This window comes from Geotrypetes seraphini, chromosome 1 (genome assembly GCF_902459505.1).
Source record: "Geotrypetes seraphini chromosome 1, aGeoSer1.1, whole genome shotgun sequence".
Lineage (NCBI taxonomy): Eukaryota > Metazoa > Chordata > Amphibia > Gymnophiona > Dermophiidae > Geotrypetes > Geotrypetes seraphini.
Genome location: NC_047084.1, coordinates 297,821,532 through 297,845,533, shown reverse-complemented (window position 1 = coordinate 297,845,533; position 24,002 = coordinate 297,821,532). Strand labels below are relative to the sequence as shown.

General features: G+C 40.8%; 1 protein-coding gene across 8 annotated transcripts in view; it reads left to right on the top strand.

Moving 5' to 3' along the window:
* EBF4 (EBF family member 4) overlaps positions 1 to 24,002 on the top strand; it is a 494,482-nt gene that overhangs the window by 331,483 nt on the left and 138,997 nt on the right. For all 8 annotated transcript variants that reach the window (XM_033954142.1, XM_033954133.1, XM_033954116.1 and 5 more), the window contains one exon: positions 22,616 to 22,733. In XM_033954142.1, the coding sequence (XP_033810033.1) occupies positions 22,616 to 22,733 (118 nt within the window). The remainder of the gene's footprint in view (positions 1 to 22,615; positions 22,734 to 24,002) is intronic.

Below are 24,002 nucleotides of genomic sequence, written 5' to 3'. Positions count from 1 at the left end.
TGGATTCAGATACCCTGTTCCAGCATCCTTCTTTACCCCCCTACCTTACCACCCTTCTCCTGAAACCTCCCCTTGAGATCAGCCCCCCCTGAGATTGAGCCTGCTCCCCTTTCAGGGTCTACCTACCTCCCTGGTAGTCTAGCGGGGGTATCCTGGGCAGGAGAAATTCCCACTCGCTCCTTCCCCTAGTGGCTCCATGTGGTAAAATGGTTTTCATGAACTCTAGCGGTAATCCAGACAAACCCAGATATTCAACGCAAGAGCCCAGACATGGCCCAGCATTGATTATCTAGGTCTAACTTAGCTGGAGCAGTTCATTGTTTAAAAACAGGCTGACTGTCATCAGCTGAACATTGACCAGATTGGGCTTAGAGTATTATATCTTAATTCATTCCCCCCAAATTCCTTGCTAAACCTAATTTATTAAGAATGAAAAACAGAAAGTCCCCTGTGATTTTTTCAAAAGCTTTTTCAGCATCAAGACTCACCAAGGCAGCAACCTGGAGTAATTTCAGTTTTGTTTGTAGGCTTGTCAGAGCTTTTATTAGAGACTCAGTGAGGCATATCTACTCCTTACAAAACCCACCTGGTCATTATAAACTAGATTTGGCATTCTATGTATGGTCTGCTTTCACTGTGGCCAAATGTTTGGGGCCTAATTTATTAATCATATTGGGCAATAAGAGCTAATTAGAGTTGGATCTCATTCTGGTTTAGGCAGTAAAATAACAGTTGCAGAATTTCACTCTGCCCTTAGATTCTTACGAGCAAATATTTCACATAAGAGGATCAAAATGATATCCAATAATATTTTACAATATTCTGGGCCTAGACCATCTGGTCCAAGGGACTTTCCAAGTTTTGAATCACTAATTACCTTTTATTTCTATCTGGGTTTCAGGGCAGTTTAGCATTTCCAATGAGTTTTCAATTAACATCAGATTTTAAAGATTAATTTTTGACATCTGCAATATACTATGATATGGAGCCAAATTTTAGATAGGATATGGGGAAGGGAATGAAGACATCCAGGTCAAGACATGGAAAATTCCCATTATGTTTTACAAAGGTATTGCCAAATAGAAGTAACGATTACTGCTCCTGATATGCCCAACACCCTCATTCCTCTCCTGCCAGCAGGACAAGTCACACACACCCTTAAACATACCTTTCAACTTCTGATTGCCCCAGAACATGTTACCAATATCCACCAATATCATACTCCTCCTCCAACCAATACCTCCCTATAACATACCCTCTCCCCTCCAACCAGTACCTACATGACATCTCCCTCCCCTATAACCAATGCCCCCATGAAAGGCCTACAACAGCACTTCCATGACAGAGTCCCCTCCTCAAAAACCCATGATAGGCTCTTCTCCCCAACAATCAATAGGTCCATATGACAGAGCCCCTCAACAACTAATATCCCCTCATTAGAGACCTCCCTTCCCTCAAATTAAAACAACCTAGAAAATACCACCCCTTCCTGGCTTTTACAAGGGTACTTGGTAGTCTAGTGAGAGCATGGATAATCTCCATTTGTTTCTACTCATCTTGAGTCCCAGGTTCAATATGATGCACATGATGGAAAATGGTAATCTTATGATACTACTGCTATTAATAGTAACTCATAGAAACAGAGAAAAATGATGGCAGATAAAGACCAAATGACCTATCCAATCTGCCCATCCACAGTATCTACTATCTGAGAGATCCCACATGCCTGTGCCTCTGTCATACACTTTATGAGAAAGACCACTAACCAATTTTGTAGCAGCTCTCTGGAATGACTCCATCCTATTTATATCTTTTTGAAAGTGTGGTCTCCAAAATTGTACACAGTATTCCAAATGGGGCCTCACCAGAGGCTTAAATAATGGCACTATCATCTCCTTTTTTCTACTGGCCATTCCTCTTCCTATGTACCCAAACATCCTTCTGGCTTTGACTGTCACCCTTTCTACCTATTTTGCCACCTTAAGATCACTAGACCTAATCACTCCCAAGTCCCACTCATTTTTCAAACAATCTTTTTTTCAACCCCCCCCCCCCCTATTCTATACTATATTGTTCTTTTGGATTTTTGTAGCCCGAATGTAGCAGAACAGAAATAATTGTTAAGCTGTTCAACCTTCTCCTTATCAGTTTCTACATATTTGTCCCCTTCACCTTTGAGCCTCACAAAGCCATTTTGACACTTCCTCCTATCACTTACATATCTAAAAATGGTCTTGTCCCCCCAATTTTACTGTATTGGCTATCTTTTCTTGCATGTGCATCTTTGCTTTCCTGACAGCTTTTCCAGCTTCTTGTAGATTTTCTACATATTTTTGCCTGTCTTCTTTCTGTGATGTTTTGTATTTTATGAAGGCTAACCTTTTTTTTCTTACCTTTTTAGTTACTACATTTGAGAATCAAAGTGGCCTTCTTTTCCTTTTACCTTTATGTAATTTTCTAACATAAAGGTTTGTCACTTTTTAAATAGTTCCTTTTAGTTTTGCTCACTGCTGTTCTACTTTGTTCAGCTGTTTCCATTCAACTAACTCTTTCTTGTTAGTTTTTCTGAAGTCTATAACCTTAAGTCTTGAATAAGTCCTCTCCTCCAGTGTCGTAACATTGAACCACACCATTTTGTGATCACTAGATACCAAATAATCACCCACCATGACATCAAAAACACTTTTCCCACTTGTAAGCACCAGGTCCAGACAGTGGCGTACCAAGAGGGGGGGCGGGGGAGGGGGGCAGTCCGCCCCAGGTGCACGTTCCAAGGGGGTGCACAGCTGGCCACCCACTGGGGAATAGGCTGCCACCGGGGAAAGGCTGCCACTGCTGCCATCGGGAACAGGAAGGCGCCGAATTCTCCCTCCCTGCTTTTCTTCCCCGCGGGGCCGACCAACTCTCGCCACCCGACGTCAATTCTGACGTCGGAGAGGACGTTTTGGGCCAACCAATCACTGCCTGGCTGGCTCGGAATGTCCTCTCCGATGTTATAACTGACATCAAGGCTTGTGTGGATGGAATCAGATGGTTTGCAGGGATGGGGACCAAGCTTATTAGTCCAATAAAATGCTATTTTCTTATTTCTCATTATTTGATTTATTTTTATTTGTTAATTTGTAAAGTGGTGATTGTTATGTATCGTTTTTTTCAAATTTAATCTACTGTCTTTATATTTTGCACAGTATTAGAGGACATGTATTACTGTTTTTGTGGTGTTGTGGTGTTGCATTGTATGCAGAGTCTGGTTTCTTGGCAGTTCAGTTTAACTTTTGTCTACATATTTCTATTTTTAGTTTGTGATTATTCCATATTGGGCGAGGGTGTATCTCTGTTCTGTGTGTATGAAAAGGACATAGTTTTCAGTTGGCATTGACTGAAGGATCAATTGACTGCGGAATCTGACTTGTTTAGTTTTACAATGTATGTGTTGGTGTTCTAGTACTCACTGCAGTGTTTAAGATGCTGCCTTTTCCTAGGTACAATCTTGTTGTGCGATATGTGGATTGTTACTAAAAATCATATTTTTCATATAGATGGGGGAGTGTCAAAAAATGATGGACCTCGGGTGTCACATATGCTAGGTACAAAGGATCAAGATATCATGAAAACACCATGTGTAAAGAAATAAACATTTTCAATAGTGATTGCTGTGATGTCCTATAATATGATATGAGAACAACATCTATATATATAAAATCGGAGGTATGTATGTGTATATGTATGTATGTGTGTGTGTGTGTATGTGCCGTGATCACGCAAAAACGGCTTGACCGATTTGAACGAAACTTGGTATGCAGATCCCTCACTACCTGGGGTGATATGTTCTGGGGGTCTCGCGGCCCACCTGCACACGTGGGCGGAGCTATAAACAGAAAATCAGATTTCACCCATTCATGTCAATGGAAAAAATGTAAAAAGCTGCCATTCTCACAGTAATTCAAAAACGGCTTGACCGATTTGAACGAAACTTGGTATGCAGATCCCTCACTACCTGGGGTGATATGTTCTGGGGGTCTCGTGGCCCACCTGCACATGTGGGCGGAGCTACAAACAGAAAATCAGATTTCACCCATTCATGTCAATGGAAAAAATGTAAAAAGCTGCCTTTCTCACAGTAATTCCAACTACCTGGGGTGATATGTTCTGGGGGTCTCGCGGCCCACCAGCACACATGGGCGGAGCTACAAACATAACATCATATTTCACCCATTCATGTCAATGGAAAAAATGTAAAAAGCTGCCATTCTCACAGTAATTCAAAAACGGCTTGACCGATTTGAACGAAACTTGGTATGCAGATACCTCACTACCTGGGGTGATATGTTCTGGGGGTCTCGCGGCCCACCTGCACACATAGGCGGAGCTACAAACAGAAAATCAGATTTCACCCATTCATGTCAATGGAAAAAATGTAAAAAGCTGCCATTCTCACAGTAATTCAAAAACGGCTTGACCGCTTTTTACCAAACTTGGTATGCAGATCCCTCACTACCTGGGGTGATATGTTCTGGGGGTCTCACGGCCCACCTGCACACGTGGGCGGATCTACAAACAGAACATCAGATTTCACCCATTCATGTCAATGGAAAAAATGTAAAAAGCTGCCATTCTCTCAGTAATTCAAAAACAGCTTGACCGATTTGAACGCAACTTGGTATGCAGATCCCTCACTACCTGGGGTGATATGTTCTGGGGGTCTCGCTGCCCACCTGCACACGTGGGCGGAGCTACAAACAGAAAATCAGATTTCACCCATTCATGTCAATGGAAAGGATGTAAAAAGCTGCCATTCTCACCGTAATTCCAACTATAAAACACTTTCTATGACACTATAACCACTAGGGACATCGTTTCTATTCTACCACGGACACCATACATATAGAGTTTGTATGTTCTAACTGTGTTTGTAACTGTTTCCTTCATGCACCCCAGTTCATAATGTTATTACATTACATGAGTACTCACATATGCTGAACTAGGAACACAGGTTCCATTCTGAACCGGGAAACAACTTCATGGAGTTTCTTTTCAACTGAGTTTCCACATATTGAGTTGTTTTAATCAATACTGGAACTTTTGGATGCCACTTATTCCAACAGATCTTCCTTTTCAGTTTAAGAGATTGCAAATTCCAGTGAGACTTGCATTCTCTATCACAATCAACAAATCACAGGGACAGACTATTACATACTGTGGAGTGGATTTAAGATCCCCCTGTTTTTCCCATGGACAACTCTATGTTGCTTGCTCAAAGGTGGGTTCACCCAAGAATTTATATGTTCTTGCTCCTGGAGGTGAAACTAAAAATATTGTTTATAATCAAGTTTTGTGTTAGTTGTATTGTATTCATTTTGTGAATGGGTAAAATCTGATTTTCTGTTTGTAGCTCCGCCCACGTGTGCAGGTGGGCAGCGAGACCCCCAGAACATATCACCCCAGGTAGTGAGGGATCTGCATACCAAGTTGCGTTCAAATCGGTCAAGCCGTTTTTGAATTACTGAGAGAATGGCAGCTTTTTACATTTTTTCCATTGACATGAATGGGTGAAATCTGATTTTCTGTTTGTAGCTCCGCCCACGTGTGCAGGTGGGCCGCGAGACCCCCAGAACATATCATCCCAGGTAGTGAGGGATCTGCATACCAAGTTTCGTTGAAATCGGTCAAGCCGTTTTTGCGTGATCGCGGCACATACACACACACACACATACATACATACACACATACATACCTCCGATTTTATATATATAGATTTACAATGCTAAAGTAATTGTACGACATGTAAAAAATCTGAAGAACAAAAAATGTGGGTTATATTTATATTTGTCCACTAAACTGTATCATAACCCAAAAGATTTATTTATTTATTCAGTTTTCTATTCCGTTCTCCCAGGGGAGCTCAGAAGTTTCAAGTTTAAGTTTCCAAGTTTATTTACAATTTTTTATACCGCTCAATCAGACTTCTGAGCGGTGTACAGTAAAAATTACAGTTTTTGTCACATAAAATGGGGAAGACGATTAAAATAGACTGTGTAATAAATTAGACGGAACAAACAGAAACAAATGGGAAAGGGGGGAAGAACTACAATGTTTTACGGTTTACATGAATTTATTTAGGTACTCAAGCATTTTTCCCTGTCTGTCTTGGTGGGCACACGATCTATCTAATGTACCTGGGGCAATGGGGGGATTAAGTGACTTGCCCAGGGTCACAAGGAGCAACGTGGGTTTGAACCCACAACCCCAGGGTGCTGAGGCTGTAGCTTTAACCACTGCGCCACACTCTAAAGAAAGAGAAGTAATTGACAGTGCTACAGTTTTTGTTGAGCAGTAACAACAAAGATGGAGTTACGACGCCATTCACTGACAAAAGACCCTTGTTCATTGACAGAAGCAGTGATCTGCACATGCATTATTCGCAATAGGATATTTTGTGACAATCTTGCGTTGCCCAAGTTCACATTTTAGAATTTAACTACCCCAAAAGTACCTTATCACAGACATGTAGGGGCGTTTAGAGGTGCCTTGATGAAGACTGAATGTTTCTGACCGGTTCAGACCCAGTCCAGCATTTCAGTTTTCATTCAAAAAGCAATAGGATTTGTAATCGTTCTCCTCTTACTGCCGCAGGACTATCATAATTCTCATTATGTTTTAAAACTGCAATTATAAAAATAGGGCTGCAGAAAGCAAGTCTTGAAATGCTTGCTCTGAAGGGAATTTTAACCAGCTGGAGCAGTCACACACATTGGCAGCCTGAGTGATAGACTAAAGTATGTGGTGACTTGTATAACTGAAGAAACACAGTCCTCTTCTCTTTACAGCACAGTTTTCCCTTCTGTGCAGCTAATGCTATGATTTTGCTCATCCCTGCGCCAGAAGGTTTATTTCTGGTGTGGCTCCCTCACCCACTTCTCTTGCAGTTGGGAGGAGAGACCGGTTTCCAGGCGTGGAACTGGAATGTTGCGCTCTTTGCTCCTTGCACACTGGTTCTCATATGTTCATTAGGGGGGCACTTAAAGATATGATAATTGTGACATTTTTACATGATTAGCATCCCTTGTAATTTGCATAGGATAATGTGAGCTCTTAGGAAAGGATGCCCTCCCCCCACTACAACTTCCAGGAGCTCGCAGCAAAGTGAATGCAAAGGAGGAAGATCACATTCAACCTAAGGACCTGTGGAGTCCTACCACAGACTGTCCCTATGTGAACACCTCACTGCAGACCTGGGAGCTGATGCTGGATCTGGTGCAATGTATAATTTAGGAGTCCTAAAACAGCATTCCAGCCCAGTGGGCTATCATAGCCCATAGTAAACATAAAGGCAGCCTCTCGGAGCACAGAGTTTGCATAAAAGCTTCTCCAGTCAGAAGATTTTATTTGCTTCATTTGATTTTGTATGTCAGGGCTGGCTGCAATATTATGTATTATCTGACCTTCTATCATAAATAAATTAGTAAAAATTTAACTATAAACAAAGGAAACAAACCACTAGAGTGCCTATTCTGAAACTATTTGGGAAATGCAATATTTAAAATTGTCCAAACTCTAGTAAATGGTGTTGTCTGTGGGCCGCATAAAATTCAGTAATGTCTTTGTAGGTGCTCATAGTCTGAGATTTGTCACTCCTCCTTTCCTTTCACAATACTCTGACATAGATTCCAAAGTTGTTATCCTATAAGGAAGTACCTGAACCAGGTCAATTTACCCCCTCTTCTACGAAACTGTGCTGGCAGTTTCTAGTGCAGAGAGCCGCACTGAATGGCCTGCGCTGCTCCCGACGCTCATAGGAACTCAATCAGCGTCAGTAGCAGTGCGGGCCATTCAGCGCAGCCCTCTGCACTACTAGCACAGTTTAATAGAAGAGGGGCTTAATGTTTCACCTGGGGACTGAGGCCTCTCCCTTCTTTTCACATGGAAAATTTCAATACATAAGGATATTGGGCATTCAGATCTATTATTAGGTCATTTCCTATTATATGTAGGTGACGGAGTGATTCCAAATTTTATATATATATATATATATATATTAGATATTTTCTAGTTGTTTCTGGGTTTTGGAGAGGTCTGTCATTGACTTCTACGTTATATATATTTAATAATGTATTATTACGAGTATTAATTTGGCTTTCATGGAAGCCAGATTCCAACCTGTTTATAACTGTCTCGCCCTTTTACAAAAGTGCGGATGATGTTTTTAGCACTGGTTGGCACGCTGAATGCTCTGCGCTGCTCATAGGAACTCTATGATCGTCAGAGCAGCGCAGAATAGTCAGCGTGCCAGCCAATGCTAAAAACCTCTTCTATGCTTTTGTAAGGGGGGGAGTTGTATTACTCTAGAAGAATTTAAACCACCAACTTTGTGATGGATATCAAGGCAGCTGGTTCAGCTTAAGAGTATTAGATAATTGGAAGAGGAGAAGAAATCTTCTTGGTATCATTACCCAACTGCAAAAATGGATAAATTGAAGCACAACATAATAACACATACTCCCTCTTTTACAAACGCATAGTGCGGGTTTTAGCGCCGGCAGCTGCGGTACCTGCTCCGAATTCTATGAGTGTCGGGGCAGTTACTGCCGCTGCCAGCGCTAAAACCCGCGCTATGCATTCATAAAAGAGGGGGGATAGAATGGTATTTGAGAAAGGAAAACCAAATTGGAATTTAGAGGTCAAAGTCAGAACTTCTGAAGTTCCAAAAACAGGATCTGCCGATGTACAGCCTTTTTTAAATTATTGGATATTTGTGAGCCGGTAATGTGCAGCATGAGCATCCATTTTAGAAAAATAGACATCAGTGGGGCAACACAGGAATATAACCATCCCTGTGGCAGCATATGAGCACCTGTGTTATGAAATGGCAACATAGTGGTTGATATTCAAAGCGATTAGTACCACGAGATTGCCTGTAGAAGCCATTTTGAGCCAGAGCCACAAGGAGGCAGAAGTGAGTGAGCAGTGCTTCTGCTTGTTGGGTCCTTATACCACCAACAATATTAAAGGGAGATTCAGAGAGTCCACAGGACTGGAGGGGGTCTGGCTGGGGGATTGAGATGTCTTTGGGGGAGAGGAGGGGGGATCAGGAAGAAGAGGGTGTCAGAGTTAGGAGAGTGGGAAGACATGGTTTCCCTTATGTGGGTCCTGGCCAGTATTCAGCTAGGACTCACTTTATTTATTTATTTAGCCCGTCCTCCCTAGGATTGCCAGATTTTATTATAGTAAAATCTGGACCCCTAGACCCACCCCAGGCCCAACCGGTTCTACCCATCCCTGCCCCGTTACACCCCAGCCCTGTCCCAATACCACCCTAGCCCCCCCCCCCCCCTTCCCCGCTGCCTGCAGAAGGAAATCTGCCCAACGCAATTTAGAGGAAGCTTTCAAATCCTGGACAAAGTGCCAGGTTTGAAAAGCCATCCGGACCCCCCGACACGTCCTCAACATCTGGTGTCCCTAGTCCTCTCAAAAGAGTCCAGAATAGGTTACAGGTTAACATTCCTAATAAGAGTTAGCTGTTTGCATAATGTGGGACAGGATACTGGCTAGGCCTAGTTGCCCCTCTGAATCCCTGTCCCAGAGTTTGAATAAAGGCAGTGGAACACAGCTTTCAGTGCCTCCCACAGATTGCACACTGAGATACCCTTGTTGAATAAGGTAAAACACATTAATGGCAAACAAAAACTCAAAACACAATAGTAGGTATGGCACGAGCACAAGAAACACACACAAAAACTTCTTTAAATCCAGTTAATTCCTATTGGGAAAACAAATAAGTTCCAACTCAGCACAAGCAGTGCTCTAGACACAGTCCAGTCTCCAAAACCACAAGTCCAAAACTTTTCCTTCTGGCCCCACTCTTGGGTCTAACAAAACAGTGCATTAAACAAACTTTTTCTTTGAAAAAACACACTCACTGGCTCTGGCCCTATTTTGAAGAGCCGAATCCCCAACAGGCTGGGAGGAGATAGGTCTGTACACCTCAGGTGTTGCTGCCCTTTCAAAAGACAGGTTCTGGTTTTAATTCCTCACCCCTAAAGCACAACTCAGAGCAGCGCACAAGCTGCTCCAAAAATAAAACAAAAACCAAAATTGCAGCTACTACTTCAACAGTTCTTTGGGGTGGCTAGACATACCCCACAATGTCCCTAGCACAACACTCTGGCAGGTTTTAAAAGAAAACACCAAAATGCAAACTCCAGTGAGGAAAAAAACAAAGGAAAAATAACTGCTTGGCCTAAAAACCTACTCACGGTCCATCTGTTGTTCTTCCTAGACAGGCAAAGCATAGTTCTCTTGGAACTCCATGTCATAATCCTCAGGCTGTGCTTCTGAGACTGGCTTAGTATGGCTTTCCTCCAGTTCCTCCATCTCCCAGTCTGCAGGGGAACTGCCCTGTGCAGGCTCTGGTTCAGCTGGAAGGACTGGCCTCCTTCCCAGCCTACATTCAGCTGCTTGTTCCAGCTGTTCCTCGCCCTCCCCCCCCCTTTGTCTGATGAGGAAAGCTCAGTAAATGCAAGCCTCGGCATCCAGTCATGCCCTCCCCTCATAGCAGGGACAGGCAAGATCTTAAAGGGCCCTGCACTCTCAATGTAAACCTGAGCTCTTGACACTTTCTAAAGCTCTGCCCAGGATCTCTAAACACTTCAGGATGTTTACTAGACCTGACAACAGGATTTTTAATGGTGGGACTAGCAGGATTTCTGTCACAATACACAGTAAGAGTTCGCAGTTTAACAGTTATTAGTGTTGGGACTAACATGGGTGTTGGGACTATTAACAGAGCAGGATAGGTTCAGCAAGTTCTAGTATTTGCAATTTCATATAAATACTGCATCACAGTTTAAGGTAAATAGTGCACAAAATCTGATAAAAAAAAAAAAAAATTGGTGCTGAATGGTATTCTATAAAGAGCATTATGGGATTGGTGCTCTTTATAGAACAGCACATAGCGCCAGGTTCTTTGCTAAACTTTGGGTGTGAGTATTTACCTCAAATGAAACCAGGTGTAAATCTCAGTTGGGCACAGATCTATGACACTGTTCCTCACATTGTTACACCCCCTTTGCAGATTCACACAGAAATACGTGCAGTGGCATAATTAAAAAAAAAAAAAAAAAAAAAGCCTAAGTCCGTTTTGGGCCTAGGGCGCTAATTGCCCAAAGTCGGCAGCGTCTAAAATCCATTCTTGAAAAATACATCCAAAATATTTTTTTTCGAGAATCATCTAATTATATGTTCAGTTGTTTGATCATCCAGACCGCCAAGTCGTCTATCTTTATACCACTTTCTCATCCCAAAAAACTGTCCAAGTCCAAAACGCATAGAAAAAGACCTTTTGGACGTGGGAGGGGTCAGCGAAGTGATGGAATGGCCACTCAGACATGGCAACAGGGTAGTGGGGCACCTTATAGGGCACTACTGTGAACTTCACAAAAAAGGTATCACATAAACATCTCACCACAACTCCCTTGCAGGTCATGATGAGCCCTCCCAAAACACCCCCAAAACCTACTATACCCACCTTTCTACCACCCCAATAGCCCTTATGACTGCAGGTAGCATCTATATGGCAGTACAGTAGGGTTTGGGGTTTTTTGGTGACCTCACATTTTTCACCATGAATGTAGTGGTTAGAGTGGCTTATGGACCTGGGTCCTCTTCTCTATGGTTCAGTAGCCCAACCCCCCAGATTATTTAAGCCTCCTCTGTGCAGCTCTACTAGGCTTTCTTATGCCAGGTACTGATGTTCTGGAGGCAGGTATGTACATTTTCTATTCTGATTTTTATGGTGGAGGGGGGGGGGGTCAGTGATCACTGGGGGATTGTGGCGGGTCTGTACTTTGTCTCTACAGTAGTACTGTAGAGTAGTCACTTTGGATACCTTCTGGGCACTTAGACCTGTTTTTAGATCGCCTAAATCACAATGTATAAGTTCCATCTAGGCAGTCTTGTCAAACTTTCGATTATTGCTGTAGGACGACTAAGTTTGGTCGGCCCACCTCCTGCCCTAACCACTCCTTGAAAAATGCCTGAAAAGGATAAGGCCCGATTATGGCCGTACACACTCTGTCATTTGACAAGCAGATGCATCCGGGGACAATATCTAAGAGAAAACAGACGCCTATTATCTCTCAAACATGTCCGCTTTATTGAATATTCTGTATCTCCTTTTATATCATTTTACATGGGTAAGGGTCGTCAGCATATGACGTAAATGCAAACCATATGTGGACACAGATCACATGCAACTTTAAAAGAAATAACAAATCCTTTACTTATCTAAGACCAAAGTCTAGAGGTGCTTTGGCCAGCAGAGCCTTATCTAAATTTTCTTACAAATACAGCTAAGAAAACAATTAGATTCACTTTACAACAGAATAAGAAAACACATTCTATGGAAAACTACAAGACGTGTCCCTTCAATGCCCCTTTTCGCTCTGGGCGCACAGCAGCAGTCAAAAGGCCTAAGATGCCTCTAGACACATCTAAAATCCATTTTGATTATTGGCTCTTGGACGACCTGTCTTTTAGGTCGTCCAGGTGCCGATTTTGTTGGGTTGCTAGATATATTTTTGTTTTGATTAAGAACCTCTTAGGTATTATTCTATCAGTGGGCGCATCAGTGTGTTTTTGCATGAGCGTGAACAGAATTGCCGAGAGTCCACCGCCCTGGCGCAGCCACACAGCAAAACGTCAACTAGCTTCACGTTGGTGGAAGTGGACCAGTAAAGACATCTGGAATTTCATCATTCATCATAAAAAATTTTCCCTGCCTAAGCTAAGTTCTATACTTCACTTTTTTGGGTATTCAGTTACAACAGCATTGGTGAATTGCTAGGCAGGAGGGGGATAGGGGCCGATGAGGATATTTCCCTGTCTAGTGCAGTTGTTTAGTTAACTTACTGACGATGCACGGAATTTGAGGCCCCTTCTCTTATAGAGTATTCTTTAAGGACTAAAACAGTCTGAGATAAGTCTAATGAAAGAATACTTTTCGCTGTTTCCATTTTTTGAAGTTATTTAAAGTATGACAGAGAGGTATTTTTGTGAGATTATTGATTGATCTCTCTGCATCCTATATATTTCTTGAACCCCACTATTTAACCTTCTTCATTGAGAATATTGACCATTTCAACCAGTTCTTAATCCATAACAGGACATTACCTCCTATCCCATGACTTTCTAATTTCCTCAGAAGTCTTTTATGAGGTACTTTGTCAAAGGCCTGTTGAAAATCCAAATAAACAATATCAAGTGGCTCACCTTTATCCACATGTTCATTCACCTCTTCAAAGAAATGCAGTAGATTGGTGAGCCAAGATTTCCCTTGACTAAATCCATGTTTGCTTTCTCTCATTAATCCATGTTCTGTCATTTTGTTCTTTATAATAATTTCTACCATTTTTCCCAGCACCAATGTCAGACTCACAGGTCTATAATTTCACAGATCACCTCTGGAACCCTTTTTAAAAATCAGCATCACATTGGCCACCCTCCAGTCTTCTGGTACTATGCTGGATTTTAAAGAAAAATTACTAACAATAGCTCTACAAGTTCATTTTTCAATTCTATCAGCACTCTGGGATGTATGCCATCTGGTCCAGGTGATTTGCTACTGTTTAATTTGTCAAACTGATCCATTACATCATCCAGTGTTATAGAGATTTGTTTGAGTTTCTCTGATTCATCAGAATTGAATACCATCTGTGGCAATGGTAGATCCCCCACAACTTCCTTGGTGAAGACCAAGGCAAAGAATCCATTAAATCTCTCTGTTATGGCCTTGTCTTCCCTGAGAGCCCCTTTTATCCCTTGGTCATCAAGGGGTCCAACCAATTCTCTTCCTGGCTTCTTGCTTTTAATATACCTAAAAAAGATTTTTACTGTGTGTTTTATGTTCCAGCGCAATCTTCTTTACAAGGTCTCTCTTCGCGTTCCTCATTAGCACCTTGCATTTGACTTGACATTCCTTATGGTGTTTACAATTATTTTCAGTTGGATCCTTCTTCCAATTTCTGAAGGATTCTCTTTTAGCTCTAATAGCTTCCTTCACTTCACTTATTAACCACACTGGATGTGGTTTGGTCTTCTTTCCTCCTTTTTTTAATACATGGACTATATCTAGTCTAGGCTTCTAGGATGGTATTTTTTTTTTAATAACTTCTGTGCCTGATGTATATTTTTGACCTTTGCAGCTGCACCTCTCCATCTTTTTTACCATTCTCCACATGTTATCATTGTCTCCTTTTTTTAAGTTATGTGCTGCTGTATTGGATTTTCCAGGGATTACATAAAATCTGATTATGTAATGATCACTCTTATCGAGCGACCCCCAACATCGTTACCTCCCGCAACAATTCATGCGCTCTAATAAGAACTAGATCTAGAATTACTTCACCTCTTGTCGGTTCCTGAACCAGCTGCTCCATAAAGTAGCCCTTGATGTCATCAAGAAATTTTATCTCCCTAGCAGGCTCTGATGTTACATTTAACCAGTCAATATCAAAGTAATTTTGAAAATAGTGAATTGGAATGGTTTGGCGAGAAAACTGTCCATCTGCCCCTTTAGGCCACTTTTTGGACCTTTCTTTTTTTTTTTTTTTTTTTTTAAATGAGTCCATTGGTACATTTTTTATCAAGCTCCTCTGCTAAATCCATGTACAGAAGATTTATTAGCAGTATTATAGATTGATCTCTGGCATAGTAACCAGATATTGAGGCATTGGCTCTGAACTTCCAAATCACATTTGATTCAACCAAAGGAGTCCTGTTAAGTAAAACCCTGCCCACCACAGATGTGAACTAACTCTGACCCTTTTCTGACACTTATTGGCAAAGAAAATTTAACATTTAATCTGTTGTCCTAATAAGAATCCAGGTTTGCAGATTTTTTGGCAGGGCTCATAAATTTTCATAATATCCTTGTGGTTAGAAGGTCAAAGTTTGGTCACCAGCCCATGTAAAATGATTCAGGTTTGAAAACATTGCCAGGAACCTCAATTTAGATTGAGTTGAGAGTTTGGAAGTTTGCTTTCTTGCGTAAAAAATTAGGTGTCATATCACAACTATTCACAATCTTGGTTTTATAATTTTCATTCTTGATGGTTTCAATTTTATCCTGTTATTTATTTGAAATATTCTAAAATCCCAATCCCAAGAAATAAATTAAACTCAGACATTTTAATCTATGATACCTCTTAACTGAAAAAAAGATAAACAGTAAATATATTCAGATCACATAAAATATATCTACACTTCTCCCTCCATATTCGCAGTTTCAATTATTCACGGTTTTTTGCTTGCTGGCTCCTCCCCCCAAATTACATCAGCTTGCATAGAGAAATCGCTGATTCCAAGCGTTTACAGAGAAAATTAATGATTCACAGAACTTTGTTCATGTGTTTTGCCTCTCCTTCAGAAACAGGCCAGGTCTCCCACCATGTTATTTGTGGTTTCACCATATTCACGATGGTTTTTAATAGAAAACAGCAAATAACATATACAAAAGTTATTCGCGGTTTTTCAGTGTTTGCGGTTCTGTTAATCCCCTATCACAGCGAATATGGAAGGAGAAGTGTACTGTATTATTTTTAGTATTTATATACCACTTATAGCCTAAGGGGCTCATAATCGAAAGAGAAAAACGTCCAAAAACATGCCTAAGTTGGCACTTGGACGAACATTTCTCAAAAGCGGCCAAACGCCGATAATAAAACCGGGTTTTGGACGTATTTAAAAACGACCTAGGCCTTCATAGTGCCGCTCAATGTCCAAAGCTAAAAGGGGGCGTTTCAGGAGGCGTGTCGAGGGCGGGAGTTGGGCGGGACATGGGCCGGTTTAGACTTAGTTGTACAGTATGTATAACCGAAAGTTTAACAACAGAGCCTAGAAGGAACTTGGACGTTGTGACTTAGACCATGTAAAACATGGTCTAAGTCACAAAAACCCACCTAAACTTACCAGATAAGCACTGCAAACACATAACACAGACCCCCCACTACCCCAGTGATCACCAACCCCCCACCCCCATAAAAATTTTATTCACATCTTTAAATTTCAGCCTCCAGACCATCAACACCTGGCCACCTGGCATAGGAAAGCCTAGTCGTCCAGCCCAGAGGCAGCTTAAGTTGTCTTGGGGGTAGGTTGGGACTCATGGAAAGGAGAACCCATGCCCATAAGCCCCTGTAATCACTGCATTGATACTTAAACATGTGCAGTCCCCTATACACCCCCAAAATCCTTTTGTACTGGCATATAAGTGGCTCCTGCAGCCTTAAGGGCTATTGGGGTAGTAGATAAGTGGGTCTAGGGGATTATGGAGGTGGTTTGGGGGGCTAACCATCACCTATAAGGGAGCTATAGTGAGGAGAAGCCATTGCATCCTTTTTGTGAAGTTCACAGCAGTGCCCTGTAAGGTACCCCACTATTTAAGTGGCATGTCTGGGTCTGCATTCCATCACTTTGCAGACCCCTCCCACGTCCAACAGGGCTTGTTCTAGGCGTTTTGGACTTGGATGGAATGTTGGACGGAAATGTGGTATAAAGATAGACGATTTAGCGGCTTGGACGATCAGATCGGCAGGACGTATAGTTAGACGGTTTTCAAAAATAAAAATAAGTTGGACGTATCTTTCGAAAATGTGCCTTAGGCTCTTTTTAACTTTGGACGACTTGCGATATGGACTTAAACGGACTTAGATGTCCCTTTTGATTATGCCCCTCCACATGGTTTACATTCAGGTACTCAAACATTTTCCCCTATTTGTTCTAGTAGGCTTATAGTCTATCTAATGTACCTGGGGCAATGGGGGATTAAGTATTTGCCCATGGTCACAAGGAGCAGCATGGGATTTGAACCCACAACCTCAGGGTGCTGAGGCTGTAGCTTTATCCACTGTGTCACACATTCCCATTAGCCATGAAATTTAATCTATTTTTTCACTATACTTTGTTTTTCAAAAACTTTGTATCCATAATAATTTGTGTAAAGTACTGGCCCTAAAGATAGTTCTGTCCATTTTTTTATGACATCATAACTTCAACTGAAGCTAATTAGCACATATTATATCATAGCCTCATATTTCCCAGAATAAAAATATGATGTAAATGTACTCAGATTATTGACTGACTTCAATTCATCAGGAAAATAGTAAAGGATCCTTTTACTAAGCTGCAGTAAAAGTGGCCTTAGCATGCCCTTACGCTGGTCTTTTCCATGTGCTAAGACCGTTTTTACTGTGGCCAGAAAATGACCACTTTTCCATTTTCCCATCCATTAATGTTGCCATTAACACATATACCGTTAACAAAAATTAAACTCAAAGACAATATTCAAATATCAGGCAACTCCTGATATATTTAGAGCTTAAATTAGACAGCACCAAAATTATATGCTCTGAATAAGATACTAAAGACCTCAGCAGTGCTGCTGCTTAGCGTGTAAATTCAGCTCGCAGTCTTATTACACCACATTTGTCATCGGTCTGTAAACCACAAACTTAATAGTAATTATGTAGATGTATTAAGAATATAAGAGTTGTCATAATGGGACTGACTGAAGCTCCATGAAGCCCAGTATCCTGTTTCCAACAGTGGCCAGTCTGGGTCATAAGTACCTGGCAAGATCCCAAGGACAAAAACAGATTTTATGCTGCTTATCCTAGGAATAAGCAGTGAATTTTCCCCAGCCATCTCAATACTAGGTTATGGGCTTCTCTTTTAGGAAATTATCCAAACCTTTTTAAACTCTGCTAAGCTAACCACTTTTACTACATTCTCCGGCAACAAATTCCAAAGTTTAATTATCCATTGAGTGAAAAAATATTTTCTCTGGTTTGTTTTAAATCTACTACTTAGTAGTTTTATCACATGCCCCATTGTACTGGTATTTTTGGAAAGAGTAAACAAGCAATTCACATCTACCCTTTCTAATCCACTCAGTATTTTATAGACTTCTATCATATTTCCCCTGAGCTGTCTCTTCTCCAGAGCTCTAGCCACTTTAGCCTTTCCTCACAGGTAAGTCGTTCCATCCTTTTTATCATTTTTGTCATCCTTCTCTTTATCTTTTCTAATTCCAGTATATCTTTTTTGAGATGCAATGACCAGAGCTGCGCACAATAATTGAGATAGAGCAATACAAAGGTATAACATTTTCATCTTTGTTTTCCATTCTTTTCCTGATAATTCCTAACATTCTATTTGCTTTCTTAGCCACTGCTGCACACTAAACTCTGGACTTCAAAGTATCTTCAACAATGGCATCTAGATCCTTTTTCTTGGCAGTGATTCCTAACGTGGAACCTTGCATCACGTAGCCATAGTTTAGGCCCCTCTTTCCCATATGCATCACTTTGCACTTGTTCATATTAAATGTCATCTGCCATTTTGATGCCCAGTCTTTCTAATTTCCTCATAAGAAAATAAGAACATAAGCAATGCCTCCACTGGGTCAGACCCGAGGTCCATCGTGCCCAGCGGTCCGCTCACACGGCGGCCCAACAGGTTCAGGACCTGTGCAGTAATCTTCTATCTATACCCCTCTATCCCCTTTTCCAGTAGGAAATTGTCCAATCCTTTCTTAAACCCCAGTATCGTACTCTGCCCTATTACGTCCTCTGGAAGCACATTCCAGGTGTCTACCACACGTTGGGTAAAAAAGAACTTCCTAGCATTCGTTTTTAAACTGTCCCCTTTCAATTTTTCCGAATGCCCTCTTGTTCTTTTATTTTTTGAAAGCTTGAAGAATCTGTCCCTCTCTACTCTCTCTGTGCCCTTCATGATCTTGTAAGTCTCTATCATATCCCCTCTAAGTCTCCTCTTCTCCAGGGAAAAGAGACCCAGTTTCTCCAATCTCTCAGCGTATGAAAGGTTTTCCATCCCCTTTATCAGACGCATCGCTCTCCTCTGAACCCTCTCAAGTAGCGCCATATCCCTCTTAAGGTACAGCGACCAATATTGGACGCAGTACTCCAGATGCGGGCGCACCATCACCCGATACAACGGCAGGATAACTTCTTTCGTTCTGGTTGTAATACCCTTCTTGATTATACCTAGCATTTTATTTGCTCTCTTAGCGGACATCGGTTTCATTGTCATGTCCACCATTACCCCCAAGTCCCTTTCTTTGGTACTCTCATTCAATAAGATCCCTCCCATCGTGTAGTTGTGCCTCGGGTTTCTGCTTCCCACATGTAATACTTTACATTTCTCAACGTTGAACTTCATCTGCCATCTCGTCGCCCATTCCTCTAGTTTGTTCAAGTCCCTTTGCAATTCTTCGCAGTCCTCTTTGGTCCGAGCTCCACTAAATAGTTTGGTGTCGTCCGCAAATTTTATTATCTCACTCTCCTCAGAAGTCTTCCATGATAATTTTCTCGTTCATCTGGCAGTGCTATAGAAATGATAAATAGTAGTAATAGTCAAAAGATTTATATGTATATATACTCATTTTTTAAAATCTTAAAGTATCAACTGCTAGGGGAATCAATCGCCAATAAAGATTCTGTGTTCTACAGAAGCTATATTAAGGAATTCCCCCCCCAAAACAAAAACCTAACATTATATTAAAATGTTTTATTTTCAAAACAGTATAACATGCATATTTTAAAATATATAAGAACACTACCTTAGTTAATCGTCCCCATCATTAATACATTGCTCAGCCTTTTACAAAACATCTATAAACCCCTTTTAAACAAATATTAGCATATGAGCAACGTCTAAACTAAACTAAAACTTAGTTTTATAGACCGAGTCATCAACCAAGAGGGGCTCGGCTCAGTTTACAATAATGTAAAACATAATACTAAATTTGACAAGAAAAAGTATTCTGAAATAGTTAATTTCCAAAATGTTTAGTAAACAAAAAAGTTTTCAGAACTTTCTGGAATAAAGCAAAAGAACCTAAACTTCTTAATGTAAGCGGTAAAGCATTCCAGAATTCAGTTAATTTAAAAGCAAATGAATAACTAAATTTCTTAAAGGTTTTGTTTTTACCACTGAGAGAGGGAAATGTAAGTTTTAATTTTTGAGAACTTCTAGCAAGATGAGATCTATGAACATTCCAGTCTAAAGGAATCAAAGTGGCAAAAATGCCAAATAGGATCTTAAATGCAATACAAATGCACTTAAATTGAATTCTGAGATACACTGGAAGCTAATGTAATTCCTTAAGCAGAGGGATTACGTGATCAAATTTACTCTTACCAAAGATAAGTTTAGCTTCAGTGTTCTGTATTAATTGAAGTCTCTGCAGACTGACCTTTGAAAGACCCAAATACACTGAATTGCAGTAATCCATCCCTTACTGCCATCCATTTTTGTATATGGTAAATGGTCTTGTGCTATTCCTGTGTTAATCTGTAAGCACTAACTAATTCTCACTGTTATACCCACTCTCTGCCCCCCAGACACGTCCTGGCCGAGAAAATTTTTGGAATTTTTTTTAGCTTGTGGCTTGCACCTGCGCGTTGGGATTTTGTTGCCAAACACATCAGCATATCCCGCAGTAAGCGCTTTTAAGCTGTGTTAAGCATATGCTAGAAAATAACCACTAATTTGAAAGTCCAAAGTTACAACAACCACTATATTTGTAATGTGAGAATAGAAGCCTTTCTGGGGCTGAAGCCAATAACTTCTCAAAAAGTGGAGAAAAAAAAGACATCAGATGCATCGTCTCCCTCCTGTTACTTCAGCAACTCAAAGGCAGGGGCCAAATACAGCATCATTCATCAGAAAAAAAAAACTCCACTTATGCTAGACCTTACTACAGCTTAGCAAAAGATCCCTAAGTGAGTTCTTAAAATGTATCCCATTACTTAAAGGGACCTTATGAATCTATGACCACAAATGCCGAAAATGCAATGAGACAGAAATAAATGGTAAACTATCATGTTTATTCACTGAGTGACCACTCTATTTACGGCCCTTATAATCAAAAATATTCTTCTGAGTGAATAAGTAATTAATCACTTCCCAACTCAAATATCATTCAATTATTATAATAATCTTCTTATACTGCTTGCTTCTTTTTTCTTTTTTCATATCCATTCATCAACAAACTATTAAATCTTTCTCTTTTTTTTTCCAATTCTTTATTCATTTTCAAATTTACAATAAGTGTAACAATATATTCAAACAAATTAACAATAATTATATCACTTAATAATCATCAATGGTACAAATGATATGTACTTAACTCCCACCCTTCCCACCCTTTCTTATCATATAATCAATACCTTATACAATATGTAATATAAATTTATCCTTCCCTCCCCCCTCACAATCGAACTTGTAAATTTAAGGGGAAATAAATAAATAAAATGCCATCTAATCGGTACAATACTTTGTAAATCTTTCTAATATTCAATCTTCATGTGACCTCAGCGGCTATTCTTGGGTTTCATATTTCATGTAAAACCCAAGATATACCATAGCCAGCCTCCTCATCGGCCACTATTTAATTTTATTTAGTGTTTAAAAGCATCAATATTTTTCAAATTTTCAGACTTTTCTTCATTTAATTCAAATCATTTATATTATATAAAAGTTTAAATGATTTATCTTAAAGTCGATACACTGTATGGGGCTCCCATGAAGGTCACATGAGGTCACATGAAGATGAATTATTAGAAAGATTTAATAATAATTTGTTGATGAATGGATATGAAAAAAGAAAAAAGAAGCAAGCAGAATAAGAAGATTATTATAATAATTGAGTGATATTTGAGTTGGGAAGTATTCACTGAGTGATGCATTTTTCAAACTGTGTAGTCCCCTGAATACAGGGATGAAATTGTAATTTTGAACTTAAAAATGAATCATGGAGAGTAGTTTTAAGTAATAGTTATCTAGGCTGAGGTGGTCGGCCCAGTTGTCCATGTGGCCAATGGGAATAGCCTATCCAGTTGTGCAAAAATGTGCACAATTCATTGGATTTTAGTTTAGCTCACTTGCCCGTAGGTGAATATTGACGTCTTGATGCACTAGATCCAAAAAGCCACAAATTGGCAAAATTGAGGGTTAGCCTGCCTATCTGTAAGTCCATCCATATGTGTACTTTTTGGCTAACCTCTATATGCAGGTGTTTACACCAACTATACCACTGATGTAACTGATACTGCCATAAATGTAAGCACTTTTCTGCCACTTCCACTGGTATTCTATAAAGTACCGTAAGGATCGAGTTTTCATTATGGAATAACTTGAATAGGTGCCTGCTCAACCTCTTCTCCTAGGCACCCTGTTATAAAATGATCCGCTATCTGGAGAGTGTCAGGGAGGTCCAGAGAATGCCTTTGAAAATATGTAAACAATCCAATCAATAGTTATCCAGGTAGCGGATGCTTCTCCCCAGATAAGTGGCTCAGAATATTGAGCCCAGTATCTTCCGATATCCAGCAATTTTTGTCATTATGGCAGTACAGCAACAAACATGGCAGAACAGCTACAAACTGATTAGTTCCAGTCATCAGATAGTCCTGTAGTCAAGTCTGGCATGAAGAGCTGAATTTTTGAATCCCACTCACTCTTAGACCAAGCTGATGATGTCTCAACAGGAGCACATATCATTTGTGTGGAGTGACATCCATCTCCTCTTGGCTTTCAGGTGGTGGTGTCGACGACAGTGAATGTAGATGGGCACGTTCTGGCAGTGTCTGATAACATGTTTGTCCACAATAACTCCAAGCATGGACGCAGAGCACGACGTCTGGACCCCTCTGAAGGTATGCCACTTACAACTGTATGCTTAAGGCGGTATAGAAGAGAGGACAGACTACTGGGGTCGGTAGAATGGGATGTTGCTACTTTGGGGGGTTGTGCCATGTACTAGTAACATGGATTGGCCACCATGAGGACAGGCTCCTGGGCTAGATGGACCCAGTAAGGCTATTCTTATGTTCTTATGTAATGTACATGCGATCCAACAAATACTGTATTAAGTTGCTTTACCTCAAATGCGTATGTGCTCTTGCTTTTCGAGATCATTATCCACATTTGACACGGTAATTATTAAACTCCTTGGTTCATCCAGATGCTGTGGTTGTTTCCCACCTTTGCTGTACTTCCCAGTTATTATCTATAGGCTTTAGTTCCCCCTTTTATTGCGGTTATTAGTGTCGGGCTGTCATTTACAGTGACATAGGAAATGCACACTCTTTTTCAATACAGGAACAACTAGTGCGCTTGCACAAATTCAGGAAAAAAAACTCCCAGTGTGCTCTTTCCACACAGTGTGCATTATTTCCAAAGCGTGTGCACCAACGTCAGAAACAGACAAAACCCCACAACAAAACCAAATGACTAGAAACCCCCTAATAAAATTTAATTCAAATTTAAAAAACCTTACAGGAAATGGCAAAAAATAAATATTTTGGCCCAGATTCTATCAACGGTGCCAGAAGTTAGGCGCCTGAATCAGCATTCCTAGCTGATCTAGGCACCTAAGTTACCCCCTCCCCCCTTTTACAAAACCACGTAAGAGGTTTTAAGCCCTGGCTGGTACGCTGGATGTTCTGCGCTGCTCCGATGCTCGGAGCAGCGCAAAGCATTCAGCATGCCGGCTGGCACTAAAAACCTCTTGTGCGGTTTTGTTAAAGGGGGGGAGGGAGGTTACTATTTTAAATTGGCTTAATCAGCACCAATAATTGAAAGCACCATTAAAAACCAATCAAAATATAACTCGGTAGGTGCCTCACACTTCGAGATAGGCATCTACACTGAAGTGCCAAATGGCAGGTAGGCATTTTTAAGGGGTGAATTTGGGGGCAAAGTTTGGGCATGGATTGACATAGGTGCCCTTATTTAGGCCAAGGATTCAATACCTACCAGTGCCTAAGAACACTTAGGGCTTCTTTTACAAAGCTGCGCGGCAACAGCCCCGAAGCCCTATAAATCTCTATGGGCTTCGGGGCTGCTACCGCAGCGGCCTGCTCTAAACGGCTTCATAAAAGAGGCCCTTAGGTACTGCTAGGTGTCATTCTATAAATGGCGTC